The sequence below is a fragment of the Pseudopipra pipra genome, chromosome 3, assembly GCF_036250125.1.
Source record: "Pseudopipra pipra isolate bDixPip1 chromosome 3, bDixPip1.hap1, whole genome shotgun sequence".
NCBI classification, from domain to species: Eukaryota; Metazoa; Chordata; class Aves; order Passeriformes; family Pipridae; genus Pseudopipra; species Pseudopipra pipra.
This window is the reverse complement of record NC_087551.1, coordinates 35,653,734-35,680,376: the sequence shown is the minus strand read 5'-3', so window position 1 is coordinate 35,680,376 and position 26,643 is coordinate 35,653,734. Positions and strand designations below refer to the sequence as shown.

General features: G+C 39.2%; 2 protein-coding genes across 5 annotated transcripts in view; one reads left to right on the top strand and one right to left on the bottom strand.

Moving 5' to 3' along the window:
* Window positions 1–316: 316 nt before the first annotated feature.
* TFB2M (transcription factor B2, mitochondrial) lies at window positions 317–10,968 on the bottom strand. Its single transcript, XM_064648643.1, has 8 exons — window positions 10,665–10,968; window positions 9,801–9,889; window positions 8,758–8,911; window positions 8,201–8,349; window positions 6,487–6,576; window positions 4,069–4,131; window positions 2,680–2,831; window positions 317–1,207 (listed from the first exon to the last, which is right to left on the bottom strand). Exons 1-8 carry the CDS (start codon window positions 10,951–10,953, stop codon window positions 1,021–1,023), a joined length of 1,173 nt encoding a protein of 390 aa, XP_064504713.1. The 5' UTR covers window positions 10,954–10,968; the 3' UTR covers window positions 317–1,020.
* Window positions 10,969–11,051: 83 nt separating this feature from the next.
* CNST (consortin, connexin sorting protein) overlaps window positions 11,052–26,643 on the top strand; it is a 47,860-nt gene continuing 32,268 nt past the window's right edge. Inside the window, exons 1-3 of one of the 4 annotated variants that reach the window (XM_064648637.1) lie at window positions 11,052–11,214; window positions 12,925–13,021; window positions 26,060–26,497. In XM_064648637.1, coding sequence (XP_064504707.1) covers window positions 26,110–26,497 — 388 coding nt within the window. In that variant the 5' untranslated portion in view covers window positions 11,052–11,214; window positions 12,925–13,021; window positions 26,060–26,109. Of the gene's footprint in view, window positions 11,215–12,924; window positions 13,022–16,592; window positions 16,796–24,546; window positions 24,711–26,059; window positions 26,498–26,643 lie in introns of those variants that run through there. The other 3 variants (XM_064648639.1, XM_064648638.1, XM_064648640.1) reach the window with 3 other exon arrangements.

The following is a 26,643-nucleotide window of genomic DNA, read 5'->3' as shown; positions in this document are numbered from 1 at the left end:
GTTTTGGGCACTGCTGTTTTCCAAAGTCTGAAAATAGCTCAGCCTTCACCAAAGGCATTTTATTAACTTGTACTTTGCTAAAGAGGCATATTTTTGGCCACAGTGCTTCCCAGAGGCTACAGTATAGAGCACAGAACCAGTACAGCCTCTCAACCTTATTGGACAACAGAACAGTTACATGGTAAGATAGGAAGAGAAATTAGGAACAGGTTGTGTTATGGAGTACTATGGCTAAAAAGAGAATTTTAAGAGCATGTGGGTTTGAAGTAAATTTTTTGTACATGTATTACACATTAAACAAAAACATGGGCAACGGTTTCAAATAAAATTATTTTATTTTCATTTTTCCAAATTGTTTATACAGCACTGAATATTCTGGTGACCTCTGGACCTAAAATAATCCCCATACACATATAGCTGTTTGTGTATTGAAAACCAGTACAGACTGTCCTGTGTTATTTTCAAAAGAAAGAACTGTTACAACTTTTTCCCACAGATATTACAATCTTTACTTAAAGCAACTCCCAGTTACTGTTTAATCATGCAGTCATTACCTTGTCTTATAGTAACACACCGCTAATTATTTATTAATATATTGTTGACTTGAGACTGCAAGGTTTTTAGATAACGAGACAATATAGCAGACTCAGTGGTTGTAAAGACCTATGTATTTTGGTAATCTGTCCAAAAGGCATTCAAATCACTAAGAACTAAAATACCAACCAGACAAATAATCATTATTTGGTCTGTTAACTTTTTTCAAATGTTGTAAATATACAGCAGCGTAACAAAAAGTTCCATTTAAGTAAAAGTTGCAAAGTTTGTCCATTCCAGATAGGATTGTGCTCAAATAACTGTGAATCCATTACTTTCATCCTGTACAGAAGGGCTCTTGTTACTTGCTGAATTTATTTTCCTGTTTGGACAGGAAATCATCTGGCTAACTGTGATTTTATTTAAACCGTTTCTCATCAAAGTAATCTTTCAGAAGCTAAGGTGATCTTCCAAAAGCTTTAGTTTTTATAAGTTTATGGTCCTTACAGTTTCCAAGACTTCATCATAGAACCAGGTTTCAGTAAACATACTAGAATTTTGTAAAGCCTCAAAAAGACGCTTGTAGTCTTCTGGATACAAGTCACGCATTGCAGCCTTTTCTGGAATTTCTAGCGCTTTCAGTAATTCGCCACCATTGTCCAAGCTCCATGAACTGAAACAAAGAAACAAAGTCTTAATGGAGCATTCCTTTCTGTGAAAAATTAAAAAGCAAGAAACATTATCTGAAGGTCCATTTCACTCTTTCACAACTTCTAGAAGTTAACCTCTTCCTACAACATAAGTTATTTTCAATTCATACTGCAAACAGGAAGAAACATCTGCTAATAAGACACATAAATACCAAATAAAGCCCCCAGCAGACACAGACAATACCAAACCACATAAGTCTCTTCATTACAGGGTGGGTGGCCTCCTCATTACAGAATAGGTGCCTGCCCTCCCTCCCTCATCCACCTGAAATGCATAAGTCAGTAACAGGCATTACAGCATAAAAAGGGGTTATTCTTCAGTGCCTGGGAAATTAAAGCCAAGGTAATCCTCAAGAAGATGACTCAGTATAGCATGAATTAGTGACTTACACCTCCCAGGTATTTTTTTCTATATATAAACAGATGTATCCAATCTCTTTCCATCTACATCATTGCTATGTATGAAAGCTAGACCTTTATAAATGTGCACATACATTAAACTATTTCCCAGACAGGAAAAGGGTGTATAAATACACAGAAGATTCACATTAGAAGCCTTCAACTTCCTGGCTGAAGGACTGAATTGAAATGAGGGACACCACTGAGCTTTAAGAGAGAAATCCATTAAGGCTCTTTGCACTTTCTTTGCTGAGAGAGTTACTGGAATTTAGTAGCTTTTTCTTCTTTCCTCTTTCTGGAAATTAACTTTCATAAGCTATTATCAGCAAGTGAGAAGTATATTCATTACTTTCATCAGCAAGTAGAAGTCAATGCTTTCCAGACTGTAAACACCTTCCATTTTTGGGAAATGGAAATCTACTGATCATAAAACAAACATGAATAGCTCCAATGTAATACCAAAAAAAATAATTACAGTTTCATAATTAGTAAATAAGTCTAAAGCCTAATTTTTGAATTAGATAACAGCCATTTGAGGACATCCCCATTCCACCTTCAATAACCTTCAGCTGTTTTCATTAGCATGACTGATGTCTGTTATAAACTGAAACTTTTTCAGCTTTTAATTTCTATACCTGCAAAAGTCTTGGCGGCTTTATTATTATGTCTGTCAAGTAAGTGAAAACTTCTTGCAGATACACAACCTCACCTCCATTGGAGGTACAGAGAATTACTGCACATATACATCCCAAATCTTCGTTCGCGAAGCCTAGCCATGATGATGACATTCTAAATACTTGTCGACCTTTCTGTCAAACCTCAAGTTTTTATTATCTGTAAATACGGGCCAGGAACAGTCCCCAAAATACTGTATTGTGGGCTGCACAAATGAAATCTTCTATTCTACATGTTGATAATTAATTTTAAAAAAGCACAGTATTTCGTCTGCAAATAAATACCTCTTTGAGAACATATGTTAATATTTTCCTATATTTCTGTGAAAAAAGTATAAAACCTGTAATTCTTTCTTACTTACTTTAGTCTATCACTAAGTCTAGACGTAGGTTTAGCAAGACACTGTTTCACCATGAAAATAAAGGTAGTTGCATTTGTGGGCTTCAAGCCTCCTGTAAATAGATTTTGCTGGGGAGTCAGTCGTACCAAACATAAATGGTCATTTGGCAGCCACTGCAAGGAAAACAAAATAAATCACTGAAAAGATGATAGACAGTGTCTGTCTTTAGCTAAGAGTTTCATGTTCACCACCACTAACATTTCTTATTAGAAGTCTTAACTTGATGATTTCATTGGAAGATCAGGCTTTACCTCTGCCGTGCCCCAAACAGGAAAGGAAATAGAAAACAAAAGAAACGTACTATCACTTAGGTTTGTTTTTACATTTTAAGACTCAACTTTCTTAGTTGAAATAGACAATACAGGCTTGATGTGAGCTTTCAAGCTATTATATGGCCTACAGTATTCCTATACTATGCAAGGCATCAGATCACTTCAACTACCTGCCTTCAGTATATAAAGATGGAATTGAGTGTAACACTAAGACAATATTGCAACTCGAAAATTTTATGAAATTGGGATGGAGTCTTTAACTGAAATAAATGTACTTCTGTGTTAGCAGCAATGGATATATTGTCCAATAGATCTCACATTTGTACTTCTCCTAAAGCTATCACAATACATCTTGCATAATCCACCTGATATGCCTCTCTACACAGTTTTTCAGCAACACAGCTAAGCACGTAAGGCACACCCTGTCGTTTACATTCACTTATATCTTAAAGAAACATTGCAAACAACACTCAAACCATAGCAGTTTTCTGAAGAGGGTAAAACCAAATATTAAGTAAACATGCTTTTATATTATCAGAATTAAACAGGGATATTCTTCTTTTACACAAAGGAACATCATTACTTCTTTAAAAGAGAAAAGTAAACAAGTTTACACAAGGTATTTTTGCACTTTTCAAATTTAAGCTTTGAGACTCATGCTTTTCAGCAATTAGCTATCACATGAAATCTATAATGGAGATATGAGTTACCATTTTAATCAAAACCAGCAGGATACTGATTGTGTTACTAACTGTGGTAACATTTGTTTTGTTTAAGCAAGTAGATGTTTCCCTGTCAGTAACTTTTTCTGAAAAATACTTCTTAACATTCCTTTATGCTATTTATTCACCATATTTTTTCCATTATAGACACTAAAGATAATAGTTTATTTCAGTTTCTAAGTGCATAGCAATTCTTCACTCACTTTTTGATGAATCTACATGCTGCTTGTAAATTTTAATTAGAACACTTCTTAAAAAATACATTTATAAATGTTGCTATAAAGTTATTTTAACCTTTAATAAAAAGTGGTTTAACTACATCTTTAAAAGAAAAAAAGTGTACACTACAATCTTACCTTAGATTTTGGTATTGCCAGGCTCCCATTTTTCAAATCAGTTGTAAATGATGACCAAGGCTCCTATGGGAGGAAGCAAATATATTACAGAATTAAAGCATTTTGTTATAATAGAATAGACTATTTCAGTTGGCAGAGACCTACAACAATCGTCTAGTCCAACTGCCTGAGCAGTTCAGGGCTGACAAAGCATGTTGTTAAGGGCACTGTCCAAATATCTCTTAGCACATCAACCACCTCTCTAGGAAGCCTGTTCCAGTATTTGACCACCCTCTTGGTAAAGAAATGCTTCCTACTGTCCAGTCTAAACCTCCCCTGGCACAGCTTTGAACCATTCCAATGTGTCCTATCACTGGATACTAGGGAAAAGAGCTCAGTATCTCCCTTTAGCCTCCCTCTCCTTAGGAATTTGTAGAGACTAATGAGGTCACCCCTCCTCAGCTTCCTTTGTTCCAAAAAAGCCAAGCCCAAAGGCCTCAGCTGCTCCTCATATAACACTCCTTCCAACCCTTTCACTGGCTTTGTTCCCATCCTCTGGATGCATTCAGGGATCTTCACAATCTTCTTAAGTTGTGGGACCTAGAACTGCCCAAATATTCAAGGTAAGGCTGCACCAACTCTAAATTCAGTGGAACAATTACTGACCAGCAGATGATGCCATGTTTGATGCACCCCAGGATGCAGTTTGCCCCTACTGGCTGCCAGGGAACACACTGATGACTCGTACTGAACTGCTGCCAACCAGCACCCTCAAGTTCCTTTCTGCAGGGCTGCTCTCCAGCCACCTCTCTCCCAATTACTACTTGTACTTGGTGTTACTCTATGCTAGGTGCAGGATCTAGCATTTTTACTTGTTTCATTTCATCCTGTTAATCATTGCCCAATGCTTCGATCTGCTTAGACCCCTCTGCAAGGCATCTTGTCCCTCAAGAGAGCAAACAGCCCCTCCCAGTGTGGTGTCATCAGGAAATCTGCTAATGGTTCATTCAACTCCTGCATCCAGATTGTTGGCAAATATATTGAACAATATATTGGCTCTCAAATTGAACCAGTGGTCAGCCAAGTGTAGCCCCATTCAGTGCATCCCTCTGAGCTCTGCCCTTCAGCCAGTTCATCACCCAGCACACCATGAACTCTCTCATCGTACAGCTGGACAACTTCTCCAGAAAGATGCTGTGAGGGGCAGTGTCAAAAGCCTCACTGAAATCCAGAAAGAGGACACCCACCACCTCTTCATCCACTGGGCAGGTGACCTTATCATAGAAGGGTGTCAAATGAGTTAAACAGGACTTTCCTTTGTGAATCCATATTGACTGTGCCTGATGATTGCATTATTTTTCAAATGCCTATCAACAGTACCCAGTAGAATCTTCTCCACAATTTTTCCAGGTACTGAGGTTAGATTGACAGGTCTGTAGTTCACTGGCTCTTCCCTCACACCCTTTTTGTAGACTGGAATATAACATGGCCAGCTGCCAGTCAGCAGGAACCTCCCTAGACTCCTGAGACCTTTGGTAGCTAACTGAGAGAGGTCCTGCCATAGTTTCCACTTGCTCCTCAGTAGTCTGGATTGAATCCCACAGACTTGTGAACATTCAGCTGATACAGCTGGTCCCTTACAATTTCAGTGTCTGCAAATGGAAAGTCACTATTCCCACACCCATGGTCCTCCAGCTCAGGAGACCAGGCAGTCCAAGGTGTATCAATATTACTAAAGACTGAGGCAAAAAACACATTAAATGCCTCCACTTTTTCTTCATCCCTGTTAGTCAGATGACCATCTTCAAAGAGTATCATTCTTCAACTCCTTAATATATACCCCATGATATAAGGTATTTGGAAGACAATAGATAATGAAACTTAATTTTAGATTAGAAGAACACTTAAAACTATGAAGGTAGGTTCCTAGAAAAACAGAGCACAAAGAAAGGTAAATCTGAAAAGCATAAACTAAGTGAAAGTTGATGGCCATGTGTTCATGTGGAGGTGGGGGAAAAACATAAACAATTTTTAGAACTAAATCATGTTATGTTTGACAAGGTAAGATAAGTACTGACTAGCAGGAGAAGGAGGTATGCTTGGAACATGAAAGCACCAGGACTCAAAAAAAAAATTTCTACTGAATACAGCTTAGGAAGTCCAAAGCATATTGGATGGCAGAATTCAGAGGACAGTGGCTTGCAATAAGAATACTGACATCATAGTGAATCACGATGCTGCTTAATGGAGAGTTTTACACAAAACATGAGTGTTTCAGTTTTTTACATCAATACTTTCTACAAAAGTTTTCAACAGTTCTCCAACTAATTTAAACATTAAATTAGCTTCCAATTAGTTTAGGATAATAAACCACTATAAACTCTTTTCTAAAATCATGTCCATGGCATTAGGCCATATCAGCTGGTACAAAACACTTACCTTATGCAGTAGTTCAATTTCACATCCTATTTGCGCAAGTACAGTAAGTGCTTGATAAGCCCATGTTTCCCCAGGCTTTGCTCTTAATACCTAAAAAATAGCAGAGAAAGAGTTTTTTTGTTGCAAAAACTAAGACTGTTTCTTTATCTAAGCAAAATCCTCATTCAAATATATATAAATACAAGTAGTAAGAAACTCAGTTAAGTCAAAGAAATTCAGTTAAGTCTAAAATTCCAAAGTAGAGTTCCATTAGGCCTCACATACATACTTTGTGATATTTTAGTACATCTTGTCAGAAGACGTGACTAGAAGACATTATAACAGGCTAAGTATTTCTTCACAGCAGTTATTTGGATAACTGAACTGTGTATCAATCTCCAGCACATAGTTTCTGGTCCCTTTTAAGGCAGAGAAGTTTCACACAGAAGAGAAGCAGGGATCATATTACATATAAAAACCGTAACTTTGTCAGAGTTATCAGCTTGCACTGACAAAGTAAATATTCCCAAGAAGACATGCAAGCAGAGTAAAACATCAGGTGACCTCACTGAACATTAAGCAACTTGCTCAGTCATCATCCTGATCAATATTACAGATCAAACAACTCTCAGGACAAGAAATAAAGAAAAGCTTGTAATCATTCTCAAACAGGGCCAGGAAAGAAGTAGATTGTAGCAAGGAGATTTAACTTGTCATAATAGATTTACACAGCCTTGTCATATAATAAGAAACCAAAGCAAAACAACCAACAAAAAGGAACCAACAATTCCCACTAAAAGAAGGTTCCAATAGCTTTTACTACACAACTCTCATTTAACAGGGTTCACAATAAAGCCATAAAACTTAATTTAAAAAAAAAAAAAACAACACAGCGACTGCATAAAAAGAATGAGCTGCCCTGTATTTACTCAAAAATCTGGCCATTAAAAACATGCCATGCAAGTTGGTATTTCAGTGGTGTTCAACTTGTCATTTCACAGTATATCCTTAAGACTTTTAATTTTTTTTCAGTGAGGTGTTAGACACAGCACAGGTTGTGTAAGCAGACCTCAAAGGCTTACAAGTAATTAAAGGTTTATGGCTCTGTATGAACCTCCCAGTTTCTCGGAAAAAAAGGTATCCTTGAAGTATAAGTACAGTTCTAGAGCTTCCAGACAGCGTAAATTAGGAACATTAGAAAACCCAGAAAGCAGCTGTGTGCCTTAGTGTACAGAATATTAATAAAAAGGTGTGTAAATCATTACATTTTGGCTCAGTTCTTTTCAGTACTGCATACAAAAGCAACTCAACAGGACAAGTGCATCTCACTGATTATGGTATTTAGTAACTTGGAATCCTCTACTCGAATCCTTTTTACTTGCATTTTGAATTCAGTTTTTGTTGACTATTACATGCAGCTAGTAAACAATTTTGTTGCAAAAGCATGTTACAGAATTTAAGCACCTCACAATTTACAATGGAAAGCAGCTAGTCTGCTGCTGCATATTCTTCTCAAGGACCAGTCTTCACATTTGTAAGATTTGTGGTTATATGACAAGAGAATGTTTCTTGATAGTGCTATCACTGCATAAAGAGAACAAGTGGGAAACAGACAAGACTTAAAAATTCTGGTAGAAAAAAATTCACTAGCAAAAACATTAAGCATACAATATAAAAGGGTTTGTGTTCTGTGAAGCACTACATCTTCATTACCTGTAAAATACCTCGCACATACCATGTATTCTTTTTCACTTATAAAGAGGTTGAGTTCTACTCTTCCGTATTTGTACAGGGAATTGCATTCATATAGGCCGAAAAGAAGCCTCCAAAGTCTGTTTCTTTCCAATGTGTGTGGCATGATTCCAAAAATTCTCAGAGGTACATCTGTTTCAATAACATGTAAAGGTATTTTTAAAATTTTGCAATACATATTAGACAATCTCATTAATTCTAATGTCTAAACTACAAATAATTAAGAGAAGAAAGTCTGTGAGCTCATGTTGTTCAAGAATGAATACAATTCAAGCCTTAGTCAAAGTTAAGCCCAGATTAGTTTGTGTTAGACTAAACCTTTAACAGACAAGAAAATACTTGATATCCCATATTGCCACATGGGGTATTTTTTGAAGCTATCATGAGTCTAAGTAAAGCTGAAATGTAGAGAATAGTATCCATTAATCGAGCACATATATTAAACAGAACATATACCTCAAGCAAATCCCAAAAGATTTTGCCAAACTGCCTATGCACCCTTCAAATGTATTTGTAACATGTGTGATCATATACATATACCTGCCTTCCAAGGAACTGCTGCTACACCCATGGTTTCAAAAAGCTTCTCAGAGCACACGGCAGGTGGTTTCAGTGTTCCACTCACCAAAGGATCCAGTCTGCAGAAGTCACCATAAATGACCTTTAATTGTCCATCCCGGCTATTCTCTAGGGACTGAATAAAATCAGCTTCAGTTGAAGAAATCTGAATATAGTAACTGTCTCACGAAACATCCCACCCAAACAAAAAATATGTTCAAGCATTACTTAAAATTGTTACCCAGTCAACAAGAGTCAAATCTCAGAGCTGCTTCTTACAGCTGATAAAAAGAATTGCCTCCTTCATTGTGCTGGGCATTTTGACATTTTTTGTGCTGTGCAACTTGAGTGCCATTAAAACAATTCTTAAATTACTACGATGTTCTGCAATGTTTTTCCTTTAAAAAATCCTAAACTATACTTAACTAAACAAACAACTTCATTTAATGATTTACAACTAGAATTCTTCATATATGCAGAGAGAATGCCTTTTATACACATTTTAAGTCAGAGGGTGAGTTGTTGGTTCCAAACCAGCACTATAACACCATCCTTCTAGTACAGCTTCCATGAAAAGCCCAGGTGAGCAGGAGAGGACAACACACCTGTCTTAATATGTAAGTGTCAATTACAGGAAAACACATTAAATAACACTGCGAGATAAGCAGCATTTTTACAGATTTCTTAAAGCTACATATGGACCTCTTGTTTAAACATACACAAATACAATGACTCTGATTAATATTACTTTCAAATTTATGCATGAAACTATTCATAGAAAGACTATGTATGAACTTGAATTCCTGCATACACAAAACGTCAAATCAACTAATTAAAAAATATTCTACATATGCAATGTATAATACCAAACAATACTTACTGTTATTAGCCATTATGTCAGATGTTACAAGTAACAATTACTGTCTAATTCCTTTTTGATCCAACAGCTATTACAAATTGTAAGTTAATTTCTTATTTTCCCTTTAATTAGGTTTTAGAAATATGCAACTGAATCAAAAGTGTACCTGTAAGTTTGGAAGATAAGCTAAGTTACTTTCCAGAGCTACCACTCTAATACCTGCATTGAGCAGAGTTTGAGTCAAGATTCCAGGACCTGAAGTGGGAAAATAAAAAAAAAAAAATTAAAAATTTTAAAAGTGCATTTCTATTTCTAAAGTAATGTCCTTTAGTGATTTTCTCAACACAACGCTTGGGACATTTCACTTTCAATACGAGAGAGCTTGTATTTGTTTAAACACACTTCAAAACAAGAGTTAGAAAAACCATTTACAGGCAGCCTGCCTGAGATTGCTCATTGAATTACACTAAGCACGGCATTACAATGAGATACTTAGGAACACTGGAGATAACGTTTCAAATACTTCTACTTTTTATTCTGCCAACTGAAATATACTTTGAAATCGTACCCGCATTATCTCTACAGATAAAATAACACTCTGCAGAAATAAAAAAACAACCACAGACATAAGTAACTGCAAAGGGCTACCTGTCTTGGGTGTGCTTTTACTGACAAAGTCCACTCACAAAACCACAATATTACCTGAGAGACACTTACATCTCTGCTTACTCTATAGCACAGTTTGAACAGCAGTGACCCGCCGGGGCGGCGGGCTGGGACAACCCCCTGTACGGATCCTGTCCCGGGCAGCGCCCTAACGCAAGGAAGCCGCCACCCCCGCCTGAAATAACGGGAGAAGCCAGGCCCCGTGTCCTTCCCCGAGCACCACCATCCCTTCGGAGGGCTGGTACCGCCGGCGGCGAGGGCGGCAGCCCGCCCTGACCCCGCAAGGTCACCGTGGCGCCGAGCAGCGCCGCACCCCGGCGGAGCCCCCCGCCGGGAGCAGGGCCGGAGCCCCGGAATAGCTCACCGGGCGCGAACTCGAGCAGGAGGGGCTGGGGGCCGGCCCCTCGCTGCAGGCATTGCTGCACGGTGCGCGCCAGCCGCGGGCAGGCGATGTAGCGGCGCACCGGCACGCCGCCACGCTGCTCCCGCTGCACCACCCGCGCCTCCTCCGTCGCCGCCTCCGCTACCCGCAGGCCCCGGCACTGCCGCCCCGCCACCCAGCACGGCGACAGCCCGCACAGCAGCGGCCGCAGCGCCGCTGCCAGGAGGCGGCCGCAGCCCGCGGCGCCCGGCGGGGCCTGTCCCGCCAGCATTGCCCGCCGCCCGCGCCGCGCCGCCAGCACGGGGTGCGCGATCGCCGCGGCAACCGGAGCGTCACTTCCTCCGCTGCCCGGCCTCGCCAGCGCGCTTCCGCCCCGCCGGCGAGAGCTCTCCTCCCTCCTTCCCTCCCTCCCTGTTTATGGTGCCCGCCCCGCACCGCCGCCAGCCTGCGGCAGCGCGGCGACACCAGCTCCCGCGCCTCCACGCCATGCCGGGCGGCGGGTCCCGGCCGCCCGAGCCGCCGCGGAGCTGAGGTGAGCTGACAGCGTCCGCAGGAGGGGAAGGGGAGATGCTTCCCCCGGTGCCGCGCGCCGCCGCCGCCTCCTGCTCGTCCCGGCGCCGCCGGGAGCTCCAGGGTCGGGCCAGGGCCGCCGGGCGGGCAGCGGGAAGGTGCCGGTCCCGGTGCCGGTCCCGGTGGGGCTGAGCGCCCTGCCCGCCCGAGCCGGCATGGGCGGGCACCGGCGCTGTGGCTCCTTCCCCCGGCGCGGTGTCCCTGGAGCAGAGCAGGCGGAGGGCTGAGGCGGGTGGCGGTGGCTCGGGAGGGGGAGGCTGGGGCCGGCCAGAAACGCTGTGCCGGTCGCCCCGTGCAGCGATGTGTGCGCTCGGTGTGCGGGTGAAGTCCCAGGAGCTACGTATTTAGTTTGAGGTTTGCCAGGGTGTTTCACGAGAGACTTTGATCTCCGCGTCTTCAGCTAAACAGTCACTTCGGGACTCGGGTGTTTGTATCGCCCTGCCGCCCTCAGCAGGTGCAGGATCCTGCTCCGGCGGAGCTCCGGTATCAGTCCCTGTTGGTTCGTTTCTGCTCGATGCCTTGTTGCAATCGCGCTTTAGGTCAAACCAGTAATTCAATAGCAGGGACGTTGTCCTTTCAGCAATGTCTCTAACGCCCTAACGAGAAATAACTTTTAAGAACATCTTCAAAACGTTATCAAGTTCTGCAAAACTGGAGTTCGTCCTTCAGGGATACCTGTGCTAAAACCTGTCAGTGGCAGGTGAGCGGCCACAGTGCGATGGTGAAAGGGAGAGAGAATCCTCCCAAACGTGTTTTCCTGCTCCCTGTCTAATTTGTGCAGAAGGCAAGAGAGATCTAGCAATCACATTGTATACTGGTCTTCAAATTAATGGTTCAAAAGTAGACTTTATGTTTGAATTTGTGAAAATTGCCTTATTTCTTATATCTCATTTCTCTGGTTGTGAAGTGAGAGATTAACACGTGCTTACTTACCAAACAAAGTCATTTTTTGACATATCTCTCTTAAACAGAAACTGGGACAGAAAATTGTGGCTTTGTTTTTCTCTTTTTGGCGGATCTGCATGTGGCATGAAGAGGGGTCGGGCTGAATTTAGAAAAGATTGTAAATGCCTTGTCAAATGCACGAGTTCTTCATAACTGACATTTACGTACTCTGCTCTTTTACACTGAGTGCTGTAATAGTTTTCCCTGTGCCTTAAGGGAAATGGACAGACTGTTCAGCTGGATGATGGGATAGACCTCAATCCATTTTTAAACTGGACTTTATGTTTTTAATAGCTTTTTCCCTCTCTTACTAATTAGTCTGATAATTCAGTAATCTGTAGGACTTTTAGAACATCAAGCATAATTTGATTTTCTTAGAGTAAGTGTTTAGTCATGTCCTAATTCAGCATTCCTTATCAGAGTTTATGACAGCTATGGCCACAAAAAAATTAGGTACAGTTTTAAGCTTAATTAATTAATTTTGGAAATTTTTTGTTGCCAGTCAGAGCACTCAGGAGTGCTTTGAATGGAGTATTCAGACTAATTGAGATTATTCAGAGGAGCGTTTTGGAGGAATCGAAGGCAAAATGCCCTAACAATTCTTCATACACTAGAAATGACACACTTTTCCTCATATTTTTATTTACTTTAGCTTAGCAATTGCCTGGATTGAACCACGGATCTCTATAGGCTAAACTTATGTTTTGGATTTTTTTCTGCCTACTAGAACTGCCAGATATATACTGAATCTTGCATGCGTAAAGGACTACCTCTTTATGACCTGGTCATTATCTTTGAAAAACTATTGAAACCCTAGGAAAATGGTAAGTTATGTACATTTTTTGTTTAGAAAATACAATGCAGAAAGTTGTTGAATACGTTAAAGTGTATCACAAGGACATTTGAACAGTTATTTTTATGTTGATGGCTGATTGTGCCATATATTTTCTAGTTTAATCCAGCTATCTGCACATGAAAATATTTGAATTTACAGTCTTACCTCATAGAGCCTTATGTCTTTGTAATTTACATTCATTGTTGGGTGTGCTGAAATTATTGTTTCCTCCTAATTATTGTTTTCTGAAATAAATCAGAGGTAATCAAAAGGGCTACCTGTTTGTTTGGATTCCAGTCTATGCTTGCATCAAAAGAACTGCTTAGTTGTATGGGTCAAAAAGATAGTAAGGAGATATTTTTCTTTTCAGTGGTTCTAAATACTTCTTGCATTTACTTTTATTTGGCTCAATTTAAATCTTATTTTTCAAGTTAATATTAAAGCACTAGTCTTTTAGTATTATTTTGCTATGTACTAACCACTTAGCCATAGCAAATATTTACAAATAGTAAAAAGAGTGGTAGGAGATTTCTTCAAAAGTGCTGTAAACACTGCACACTCAGGAAAATAGTCTCTATAAATAATTATTTTTTAAAAATCAATCAGAGAGTATATTCACTTTTTTGCCATGTTTTCTTGTCATCACTGTCCTCCACTCCAAACCCATACATACACAAAGGAAATCTCCCAAGAACTGAAGTAGCATTTAATCCTATGCCTCAATCCTGCACCTGGTTTGAGATCGAGTGAATTTGCAACCTGTGGGTTATATTGGACATCTTCCTTTGAAGTGAAAGTCAGTCTTTATAATGAGGTCAGCAATTTTGTATTTAGAGCCATTATGGACTATAAACCTTAACTTATTGCTTTCCTACATGTCATCTGTTGACAACTAAAAATGGCTTGACGCTTGGATGCGGACAGGGGCCAGGGAGTGGGGGGAGGCTTTTTGCTGTTTGGCCAAGCTATTAGTAGTAAGGGAAATAAGAATCCAAGGTTCCTTGGAAGCCTGCCTGCTCCATGTGACAGTGTAGCTTCCAGCCTAACGCTGAAAACCTGATTAATAGGGAGTTACTGTCCATTACAAGTCAGTTAGATCAATTGTGCAGATCACTGGAGAGTGAGGGCCTGGGTGCCAATTAAGTGAAACAATCAAGTTAGTTCTCCTTTGAGATAATTTCTGAGCGCTGGATGTATGGTCATGTATGTTAATGTAAGGTTATTTGAAAAAAAAGTTAAACCACTCCTCCTTTGCTATTTTCCGCATGTAATAACATGCTGTTTAGTAGGAAAGCATTTTCATACCAGGTGCAGATTGACTTTGCAGCCTTACAAACACTGCAGCAAAGTTCAGAGCTGACAAAAGAGCCATTCAGCACAAAAATAAACATTTTTAAATGAGCAGATGCCTTGAATTCTGTCCCTACCAATGCTAAAAACACTGTCCATGTTTTATTCCCCTTATAATGAACACTAAGCAGCAATATTTTTGACGTTTTCAGCGGAGAGGCAAAGGGTTCTGTAGTGTGAAGATGGTTGCATAAGCTGTGTATTGTAAGGCATTTTGGCAGGGGTACAAACTTTCTCACTCTGTGCTTTATCTGTTCTGTGTATACAGAGAAATTCAGTCCCTAGGGCTATCAATCTGGCATCTTTCATCAGCACTAAATTTACTGCAAATGCTTTTTGTGTGCAAGCAGAAAAAAAGTCCCATTAAACCTTTGCAGGCAGGAGCAAAAACATTCAAATAGGTGCTTTTTCTGTTTCTTTCTCCCAGAATTCCTCTTCATTTAATACTGATGAACATATTCTGCTGACTCAAATTCACTCAGCATGTTTTTGTTATAAGTCTTTATTCTGAAGGTTTTTGCAGTGTTACCTTGCTCAAGAGCTTGACATGCTAAAGATTTTCATAGTATCTTTTACTTATTAATCTACTTGCGGTATAACTGTGGTGTCTTTGAAAATGTCTGGCTAACTGATAAGGAGAGGGTAGAGGTTTTAGTGATGTTAGTGTCAAATATTTCTGTAGACAAATTTTAGCGTGCTGTGTGCTTGCTTTTCAGGAACAGAGTTGCTTAGGAGTGTGAAGTTTTTTGTACTCTTGTTCCAATACACTGTTCCACCTCTCCCAGCTGAATTGCTAATGTGTGGCCTTAGAATGTGAGCTTTAACACTGCTTTTCTCTGTCTGTGTGATTAATTTAATTTTCTTGTTGTATGTTGTTTGGAACATTAATATTACACTGCAGAGCAAATTCAGATTAGTTCAAAATAACTTTGTTTTTAAAGAAGAAAAGAACCCGGACTTAATTTTAGTATTTGTTTTGTCTTTGTTATATGAGCATGTTAGGAAGATTTTTAGGTTTACTTGGTGAATATGGTATTGAAATCACATGGACATTCATAATATCCATTGGAAGTGCTTTCCTAATGGTTTAAATTTGGAATTTTGTGTGCTTTTAGGCTGAAAGGGAGGGCATGATGGTCTTTATCACCTTAGACCAACATTTCAGCTGGACCTACATCACAGTCCAGGTGCTGTTCATTCTGTTGTTACAGTGTTACAGTTGACTAATGGCAAAATAAACAAACTGGGGTGCATCTGTCCTGAACTTACAAGTTTGTAAATTGTTTGGTAATAGTTTGGCACCTTCCTTGGCTCAGATTCACGTGTTTATAAAATAAAGCAACATGCACAGTGCAGAGCTTACACATTTGGTCCCAGGGGAATTTTATGACAGTTGGCATATAAAATTACCCTTTATCCAATATTGTTTTGGTAGCTGATTAGTTTCTTATCTGGATTTCTCTTTTACTCATGGAAGACTGTTAAAGTCTACTATTTTAACACCGAAATATGACATCATTAACACAAAGAGAAATAATAATCACTCAATGTCTCTATAGGCTGTAAAACTCCTGTCATGATGTCACTGAAACTATCTTACTTTGGGTTTCAATTGAAAATAGTTTTTACCGTCTTACAGTACTAATGCTAGGTTTTGTTAATGTTTGTGGTATTTGGGATTTTGTAATGACAAGTTTTTTAAGGGAAACTACTTAAAGCGGTCTTGATAATAGGAGTTTTCTGAAAAACTGATCTAAAACAAATTAGATCTCTGTTTACAGGCTCAGGTATTGCAAGCATACATTCAAATTCTGAAAGAGAAACTGATAACCATCTGCTTCAGAAAACCTCTCCACAATCTATTAATCAAAAGTATGTGTAAATTGTGAGAGATAGCTCATGTAGCCCAGTATTTATTTACACAATTAGAGCTGAAATGAATTTACCTTAATAACTTCCTGTTGGAAAGCAGAGAGTTGAAACAGCACTTCAGGCTAAATTCACCACTGGGTTTAAGTTGTTTCAGCTTCATTAACTTCAGTCAAGTTACACCAGTGATTAATTTTTTGGGGGGTTGTGATTTGCTTAACATAGGTCTCTTCCGGTTTATATGTGGTTGAGTTCTTGCTCATCCATTCAAGGGCAAAAAAAAAAAAAGTCGGTGTGACTGATTTCATGGAGGAGGTTCAGAGCAAAGAAGGGATTTGATCTCGATCATTTGTATCTGACACTGAATAATGTAGAAATTAGACCATCCTTCCCTTCAGAAATATAAAACAGACTGATGCGAGATTTTGGAAGAGCTCCTGGATATTCTGATTTTCTAATGGTGACAATTATTGAAGCTCCAGCAATTAGCTCTGTTCTTAACCTTCTGGCTGGACCTGCAGACTTGATAACAAAGGGACTGCAGGTATGTAATACTTATGGACAGGAGTAATTTATAATATTTAATAACTTTTATGGATAGCTTTCCATTTTATTTGTGATTGCTTCTGGCCTTGATGTGATTTAGGACCTCACTGAATATTTTGACAATGCTAGTTTTCTTTGTATTGATGGGGGCTATAAAACTTGCTCATCCCTCATCAATTCATAAAAATTACGGAATTCAATGTCATTATGAAATTCAACTGTCAGAAAGGCTTTAACGCTTATTTCTTCAGTGGGACAGCTTTTAGATAACTGCCTCATTCTTCTTGCATCTCCATTTCAAGGGACTCTGTTCTGTCATCTCTGCCTTTTCATATATGTTTAAAGTTTTTTCACGAGATCGTGAGAGATTTTTTATCGTATGTTTTTTAGCAACCTCTTACGAGGTGATAGGATCTGTCAGCTTTCTCAGGTCCTTGTAAAGATTTGGATAAAAGTGAGTTGAGCTGATTAGTTCTCACAAATATAGTCTGTGTGGATTTGCAGGACTTTTTAATTTTTTTCCTGTAAGAAAAATGGTACCTATCCTAGAAAACATGCATAAATTTGTCTTGTAGGAAGCCTTTAATTTTTGTTATGCTTTGTAATCAAACTTGTGCACATGTTCTGTAGCGTGACAAAAATCTGGGCATTCTTCAATTAGAAGGAAAATACAGAAATCAAAAAAAGGCAAATTGCTACTTCTCATAAGACTTAAAAGGAGATTCATGCATCCCAAGGCAAGACCAGTTACTCATAGGTTATTCCTGACCAATGTTTGCCTAAACTGTTTATAAAATAGCTGTGGGGATGACAGTTCTCCATTCTCCTAAAGCAGTCTATTCTACTGCTTTTCTACCCCTGCCCAAGATACATTCTAGTGTTTTGTTGCAGACAAAAACAAAAAATGAACACATTGAATGGTGAGGTCACCTTTTGTTCTTACAACATTCAATGAAGTTTGTTCTAGTGAAGCTTGAAACCCAAAACTTCTCAGGCACTTGGGGGACTGATCACTGTGTGTTTTGAATGCTGACAAAGAGTTTGTTTGTGTGAAATTTTTTATAGAACTCTGTCATATGTTCTACTAAAAGCTGCTATTTCTTCCCAGACAAACCTCTTGTATTTGGCTGCTGACTGAAACATGTTTTTATAGTAATGTTAAATGTGGAATAGTAGATTATGCCTGGCAGTATATGTTTATCATTGTTTATTAAAGCTGTGAATAAGCAGTATGACTAGGAAGCTTAGAAGTTGAAAATAGCATGTGGAACTTCCTCTCTAAACCTCACTATTCCTGCTGTTTATAGATATGAAGATCATCATGCTTTTAAATGCCACTGACACTTGAGAAATGCTGGAAAGTGCCAAACCACCAAACAGTTCATGCTCAGATATTTTTGTGAATTCAGTGAAATTAGATAAACCATTCCTGTGTCTGGATACCTCTTGGAGGACAGCAGACTTAACACATATGAAGAAATAGACCTCCTAACCTGTGTATCTGACAGAGAAGCAGAAAACATGTATAAAGATATTTTATTTTTTTTTACCTCTAGTATATTTTTTTTCAAAGCCAAACATAGGGCAAACTGAACAGTTAGGAGGATTTAATGAGATTCTCTCATAGCGAGGCTATCCAGTAATGGGATTGTATGTAAGACAATCTTGTGAAACAATAAACTACTAATGAGTCCATGCTGTAAGACAGCACAAGAACATATTCTTTTTTTTTTCTGCAGAGATGTCAGGTTGGATAATGGAAGCATACAAATATTTTTATTTCCCTTTCTTTAGCAACAGCAGCATTCTAACTATTGTATTGCGCATAAAACACAATGCAGAGCAGAATTCTGCTAGCTGGAAGTGGTCTGGCTTTGTGAGATGATTAGAGCTAGATGAAATACCTACCACCTTTGTCTGCTGTCTCTCTTGCAGCAAATTCTGTGATGCTCAAGTACATCTTCAGCAACTAGTACTTTTCTTGGTTGTGGTGAGGCAAGGGCACTCTGGTGATAATATTCTAGGTTTCTTTACGTATATCTTGGTTTCCACATCAGACAAAGAAGCAAACAGTTATAGAGAAATTGCACATGCACTTCTCTAAAGAACACGTGGGCTTTTTGTTTATTAGCTGCCATAACAGCATAGTGGGCATTGTCCTTTTTCCTTGCAAGCTAATGAACTTGTAATGCTATGTTGTATGTAGTTTTTACATAGTGTCATGTAGCTACTGTGTCGTTTAGAGTTTCCTCTCCATTGCTGAATCTTCATTTTGGTAGTAAATATAATTAGTCATAAAATACGGTCAGTCTTCTTCCCTCTATGTGGACATTAATGGGCAGTAATAAGAATTTGTAGTATGTTTTGGTTGTGTATGGCCATGATAGTTTTTACATTGGTTTGTATTAATTTGTAGAAGATTATTTATCAATATGAAAGGAGATACTAACATTTAAATATGCTCTTGTAATATATCTTCACACCAGCTATCAGAAAGATCAACAAATTTTATCGTTTTAAGATTTATTTGTTTTAAGAAATATGTGGCATAGGTTTAGTCATTCTTTAAATTTTAGTAATTTTAGTGTTTCCACAGTTTTACTTTTTTTTTTGAATGGTAGAATCAACAGCTCTGTAAACATAATGATTTTTAAAAATACTTATTTCGTTTTCACAGAATCGGTTTGGGGTTTTTTTTCTCTAGGACTTAAAAAGCTGCTTATATTGAAATAAAAAAGGGGGGGAAAATAACATAACCAGTGCAACAATAAAGAAAATTGAAATCCTAGGTACTATTTTTTACCTGTCATTGAACCTGAGACTTGCTTGATTTCTTTTTTAAAAGGATGGGGATTCCACAACACCTCTAGACAGCCTGTTTGGTTGTTTATGTAGCAACCTTTTCTAGACTGAATAGTTGTTGCCACATGTAGTGCTGTCCCTTCCTCTCTAAAACTCTTACCTTGCTGTGATCCAGGTTCTCTTCTTTGTGTACAGCTTGTTCCGTGTATATTGTGCACAAAACAAAAATACATGATTGTAATTCATTAGTGTCTAGTAGGACACGATGAATTCTCTTGTGCCGTGTAACACTTACTGTATTATATCTCAGGAGAAAAAAACCACTTGGACTCTTGGTCAGTTTTTGGTTTGGTATCTCTTTATGAGATGCTTTTCATCAGAACAAAACAACTGTTTAATCCCTATTTCACATAGGTGTGCTTCATTTATTCCAAAAGATACAGGATATTCTGTTTGTCTTAATGAATTTCGTGTTACTCCTTCTGGAGCACTTATTGCTACAATTAATTTTGAATTAAATCCTTAAAAATGCTTATGACTGCTTCTAACTGCAGATTTGATTCAGCTATTGTGTTTTATCATTACAGTTAATTAAAAGATTGCATAGAAGCAACACTGGGAACCAATCTGAAACGCCTGTTCATTTTGAATAGCACAGTGTAGGTGATATAATGAGGAAAACTGACTTTCAAAGAATTAAAAGTCTTAAGTGCCTTTAATTAACATAGAATAATTAAGTGGCATGAAAATAGTGTTTTTGGCAGAGGAGCTATATGAAGGCAGTCAAATGGGATAAAAAAACAATTTGACGTAAACATTTTGAATGTTAGAAGACACGATGTTGTGATGTTGGTCTGTTCTCCAAGATACTTCTGAGATCAGCAAATGAAATACTCTGCTGTGTGCTCAGTAAACATTCACAAACCCCACCAGCTTTACAGGAAAGAGGAGCTGTATTAGTATGAAAGTTTAGGGGTGGTGGTGGTTTTGCTTGTGGTTTTGTTTTGTTCTGGTTTTAATGCTCTCTTCAAGTTTCATCTGTGCCAGGTCAGGAATGATCCCAGTTCTTACTAATTTTTATTTTTTTTTAATTCAAAACACAATCCAAACAGCTGTATTTAAGGTTAGATTTCCATAGTAAGGATAGATGGAAAAAAGGCTTTATACACACACAAAAGGGAGTAACTAAGAAAGTTGTTGGAATTCCATTAAGTTGTATGAATTACATGAAAGAGAGCACTGATGACCTTGGGCTTTTTAAAATAGAAATTGACGTAAAATAGAAGCGAGGGTCATGATATTTATCTAATGTACATATTTTTTGTCCTAAAGCAAACAAACATCAAACTAATTCCTTCAATACACACTTTGTCTTTTAGCAGCTTGGCAAATGTTTTCCATTTTATTTTTCATTTATGCTATAATCAGCATGATTACATGTGCCAATTATACGAATCTGTGTGGCAATTGGAACTGAAGCACTTTCATTCACTGGCACCTTTTAACAGAGGTCAGCACAGTTTTAATCAGTGTTAGCTTTTGTTTCAGTTTTGGACAACCAATGAAAGGAGGAAAGATGGGTCTAGGAAGAAACAAACATTTTTTTTATTAGCATGTTGGTTTGTGTGTACAATTCATTTCAATAGCAAATCAGTAAATACAGGAACTGCATGTTAATCGTCTTTTAAATATAGTTCAAATCGTGATGGATTTTAATTCCATTTTTGTTTATAAATAAATGTTCTGTGTTTTTAGACAGAGCTAAAGTTTGTTCTCAGAGGATTTAGCTTCGCTTTGATACCTGCCTGGTGCCTTGGTGAACTAGAAAGGAACTGGAAATAGAAGCATTGAAAACCAGGCAGGAAAAAAGTTTCATCTGGGAGGTGGAAAAATGCTTTTAAAAGATCAAGGCCAAGACTGTTCTAAATTCTTTAAACTAGCTCTTTTTGGATTTTCATTCTCTAAGGAGTCCTAAAGGTTGTAGAAAGGAATAGATTTTCAGAACTACTTTTATTTGCAGAAATACTGAGTTTCAAGCAATAAACCAAGAAATTTTGTGCTCTCCAGCCTCTCAGCTAGTGAGGGACTATCGTTTTAGCCAGATGTTCAAAGGAAATGAGTTAACATTTTCTATCAAAATGTTAGCTTCCTCTATAGAAAATGTCACTTGTCAAAAGCATCTTTTCTCATTTTGCACAATCTAATAGGAAACACCTTGTTCAACTGCATTCATATTTCTGTTTCCCTGTGCTGGCTGTTGTACAGATAAACTGTTGTCTACAGATAGAAGCAAGACAGTGGTGATAGCACATCCTGATTTTTAGTTATTGCTGTTAAAACTAATTCCCTGTTGGCCTTGGGCAACTTTCTTCAGCCTTTTGTTTAATGCATCATTTAATCTATGAGCTGGCGAGGACAGCAGTAGTTATTATTTCATGTGGTAGTAAGAGTAAGAAGTGAACCTTTCAAGTTTAACATCGTGTTTGGGATTTATTTTTAATGCTTTAGAACAGTTATCATTAAATCAATATAACTAAAGTGTGGGTGTCTGTAAAAATATCTTCTAGTTCTGATTCTTTCTGATCTGATTGAAGTTCTGTCCTCCTCTTAACCTTTCATTTGGTGTTTAACTATCTTTGAGAGAAAATGGCTTGGTTAAGGAGCATCCTCCTAACAAACAGATGCATTCGCCAGATACGTATCTTCTCTAGAGTTCCCTTCTTTGTCTTTCTGGTGCTCAAGGAAAACCAATTATATGGCTGCCAAAGGAAAATACAACTTGCATCTCTAATATACAATTCATTATTCTAGACTAGGATAGAATATTTCCTTTGGAAGGGACCTGCAATGATCACCAGTCCAACTGCCTGAGCAATTCAGGGCTGACCAAAAGTTAAAGGCTGTTGTAAAGGACATTGTCCAAATGCCTCTTAAACAGGCTTGGGACATTGACTACCTCTTTAGGAAGCCTGTTCCAGCGTTTGACCACACTCTCAGTAAAGAAATGCTTCCTAATGTCCAGTCTAAACCTGCTCTCATGCACCTTATATGTTATAGGATAGACAGTATTTTTTGTTAGACTGGTATGTCTGGAAAAGGTTAGCAAGTTCTTCAGGTTGGAAGCAGAGATGAAGTTGTCCTGGGTGGTGCTGACTTTTGCTTTTGTGTTGTCCAGCTGGTGATGGCTTTTTGCCCTCTACATGCTTCCCTGGAACTCCCCACTGTCTGTGTATTCTAGACTGTACTTTGTATAATTGTCTGTGGAGATGTCTCTTGTAGACGGAGATAAGAAGCTGAATAGCCCCCCTGTAATCCAGGAGGAAACAGTGGCCTGCTGAGCCACTTGGATCCTCACAAGTCTATGGGACCAGATGGGATCCATCCCAGGGTGATGAGGGAGCTGGCAGAAGAGCTCGCCAAGCTGCTCTCCATCATCTGCCAACAGTTCTGGCTCACTGGGGAGGTCCCAGATGATTGGAAGTTGGAGAATGTCACACCAATCCACAAAAAGGGCCAGAAGGAGGATCTGGGAAACTACAGGCCCATCAGCCTGACCTCAGTGCCTGGCAACATTATGGAGCAGATAAGTCTAAGTGCAGTCACACAGCACCTACAGGACGGACAAGGGATCAGACCCAGCCAGCACAGGTTTAGGAGGGGCAGGTCCTGTCTGACCAGCCTTTCCTTTTATGACCAGGTGACCTGCCTGCTGGATGAGGGGAGGGCTGTGGATGTGGTCTACCTGGCTTCAGCAAAGCCTTTGACACCGTCTCCCATAGCATTCCCCTGAAAAAGCTGGCAGCCCATGGCTTGGACAGGGGCACTCTGTGCTGGGTTAGGAACGGGCTGGAGGACCGGGCCCAGAGAGTGCTGGTGAACGGGGCTGCATCCAGTTGGCGGCCGGTCACTAGTGGTGTCCCCCAGGGATCAGTGTTGGGCCCAGTTCTATTTAATATCTTTATTGATGATTTAGATGAGGGGATTGAGTCCACCATCAGCAAATTTGCAGATGACACTAAGTTGGGGGGGAGTGTCAATCAGCTGGAAGGCAGGAGGGCTCTGCAGAGGGACCTGGACAGGCTGGAGAGTTGGGCTGATTCCAGCAGGATGAGGTTCAACAAGGTCAAGTGCCTGGTCCTGCACTTTGGTCACAGCAACCCCCTGCAGCACTACAGGCTGGGGACAGAGTGGCTGAAGAGCAGCCAGGCAGAGAGAGACTTGGGGGTTCTAATCAACAGGAAGCTGAACATGAGCCAGCAGTGTGCCCAGGTGGCCAAGAAGGCCAGTGACATCTGGGGTGTATCAGGAACAGTGTGGCCAACAGGTCCAGGGAAGGGATTCTTCCCCTAGACTTAGCGCTGGTGAGGCCACACCTTGAGTGTCCAGTTCTGGGCCCCTCAGTTCAGGAAGGATATTGAGGTGCTGGAGCAGGTCCAGAGAAGAGCAACAAGGCTGGTGAAGGGACTTGAACACAAGTCCTATGAGGAGAAGCTGAGAGAGCTGGGGTTTTTTAGCCTGGAAAAGAGGAGGCTCAGGGGAGACCTCATCACTCTCTACAGCTCCTTGAAAGGAGGTTGTAGCCAGGTGGGGGGTGATCTCTTCTCCCAGGCAACCAGCAGTAAGACAAGAGGGCATGGTCTTAAACTGTGCCAAGGGAGATTTAGGTTGGATATTAGGAAGAAATTCTTTACAGAGAGGGTAATCAGGCATTGGAATGGGCTGCCCAGGGAAGTGGCGGATTCTCTGTCCCTGGAGGTTTTTAAGATGAGACTGGATGTGGCACTTAGTGCCATGGTCTAGTAACCACAGTGGTGTTGGATCAAGGGTTGTACTTGATGATCTCAGAGGTCCTTTCCAACCCAACTGATTCTATGATTCTATGATTCTATGATGTTATTGGAGACAGTGTCAAAAGCCCTACCAAAGTCAAGGTAAACAGCATCCATTATTCTCCTCTCCTCTGTTGAGCAAGCCACTTTTCTGTAGAAGCCTATCAAGTTGGTTAAGCATCAGTTACCCATCATAAATCCATGCTGACTACTCTTGATGTCCTTCGTATGTTTGAAAATGGTTTCTGGGATAACTTGCTGTGTCACCCTCAAAAGACTGAGGTGCAGTAGAGCAGCGTGTAGCTCTCTGAATCCTCCTTCTTGTCCCTCTCTAAGATAGGAGTGATGTTTCTTTTTTTTTTTCCTCCCAGTCCTTTTAGCAACTATTAAGATGGTAGATAAATAATTTGGGGAAAATCTTTTTAGTAATCTTTATCAGAGACATGTTTTTATGTATGAAGGAAAACCTACTTATTCTTTAGGACTTTTTTTTCAATTTTTCTACAATTTAAATTCTTCTAGCAAGTAAAATGAAACATTATCTTGCATATTTAGCAAGTGTGTATTTCATTTCCTTCAGTTGTGTATACCAGGTCATAAGAGTTAAGAAAGACTGGTGAAGACAGGTATCCTGAAATGTTTTTTCATGTAAAGGAAAGCATAGGAAGCTGCTGTAGGAGGCTTATCTAAGCTCTTCTATAATACAGAAGCGCTTGCTGATTGCTGGCTTCACTATTTAAAACAAGTGAGACAAATCTAGTGAGATGTACATAATGGAGCTGTGTTTCATGTATGTAATTGCTGAGTTGAAGCAGCAGTATTGCCGTGCTTCTAAAGGCTAAAGATAGGAACTGATACAATAACAGTCCTATACAAGTAACATGTAGCTCTTCTGCTAAGTTACCCTTTTTTGTTCATGAATGTGTTTAGTTGCAGCATTGATTATAGTTGCATGTTCACAAAAAGGGAAAATTGACTCCTGCTGAGAGTAGGTGGGGGATTAGGTTTTTTATTATCAAACCATCTGCTTCTGTGTGTACTGAAGACATGTTGAATGTTTTCTTGAAAATAGTGTGACAATTTGAGTCAATAAACAGGTTCTACTTGCATTTAATTCTTGAAACAGAGTTAATCTATCTTCAAGTTTGATCCTGTAACCATCACTGGCAGAATTAAATGTTGTTCTACTTTTATTCCTCCCTAGTTTATTTTTATTTCAGGCAACCTGTGATCTTATGTGACAAGAATGCTTTTGTTTTAGCCATGGATTTAAAATGGGGGGGAAGGGGCAATAGGGTGGCTTCTGTTTATCTTTTTGTTTTTCTCATTACCTCAGCTGTAACACTGTGAGCATTGCTGTAAATATCAGCTGTACTATTGAATAGGTAACTGGAACCAATTATAATTGGGTAAAAATATGATTTTATAGGGGTTTTTTGTATGCAATACAAAAATATTTATATCCTTTGCTTTAAGATTTTAAATGACTCAGTGCATTACTGTATGAAAGAAATTCCCCACACTTTTAAACTGTATCACTTGGCTAATGTGATTCTTTATTGGTTGTCATTGGCTGAGGTTGTTTGTCTATTATATATATTATAAATGCTTCTTGTGGTTCTATATTTTAGGTTTAAAAATATCTGGAGAGAGATTAAGGGGTTCAACAAGTAACGCTCTAATGGATGACAGCGAATTTCCACCAAATGATCTGCAAATAGACTCAAAGGACAGTCTTACTGCTAACTGTAGGGTAGAAAGTTTGGCATCTCATTTGTTTCCTTCAGCTGACGAAAATGAAAATCAACTTGACAGTGATGGAAATGAAGTTCTGACCAGTGGCAGCATTGCTATGGGACGACAGGATAAAGGTGAACAGGATAACATCAATAATAATGAGAATATGGACAGTGGAGACTGTACCCCAAGCTGTACGGAAAGTGAGACTGAGAGGAGATCTGTAAATGTCCATATGGACCCTCAGCTGGAGGAAAAGCCTATTACAGAAAAACAGCCAGGTGGAAAAAGAAGTCCAAGAAGCAAAAGAAGCTCCAGTAAAAAGTCTAAAGGTACTTTATTTAAAAAGTTCTTGTTCTGTTTACTTAAAAAATAACACTGTAGTTTAAATCTGTGAGCTAATAAGAAAATTATATTTTAGTTGTCATACTACTTTTTTTTAGCATTTCACTAAAGGTTTGGTTTTACTTTTTTTCCC

What these genes read in the sequence shown, in the direction of transcription:
- TFB2M (XM_064648643.1), bottom strand. Translation starts at nt 10,953, where the DNA reads ATGCTGGCGGGACAGGCCCCGCCGGGCGCCGCGGGCTGCGGCCGCCTC. An exon ending in CCTGCTCGAGTTCGCGCCCG is followed by an intron (nt 9,890 to 10,664) that starts GTGAGCTATTCC and finishes TTCCCACTTCAG; the next exon opens with GTCCTGGAATCTTGACTCAA. An exon ending in TAAGTGAAAAAGAATACATG is followed by an intron (nt 6,577 to 8,200) that starts GTATGTGCGAGG and finishes GCTATTTTTTAG; the next exon opens with GTATTAAGAGCAAAGCCTGG.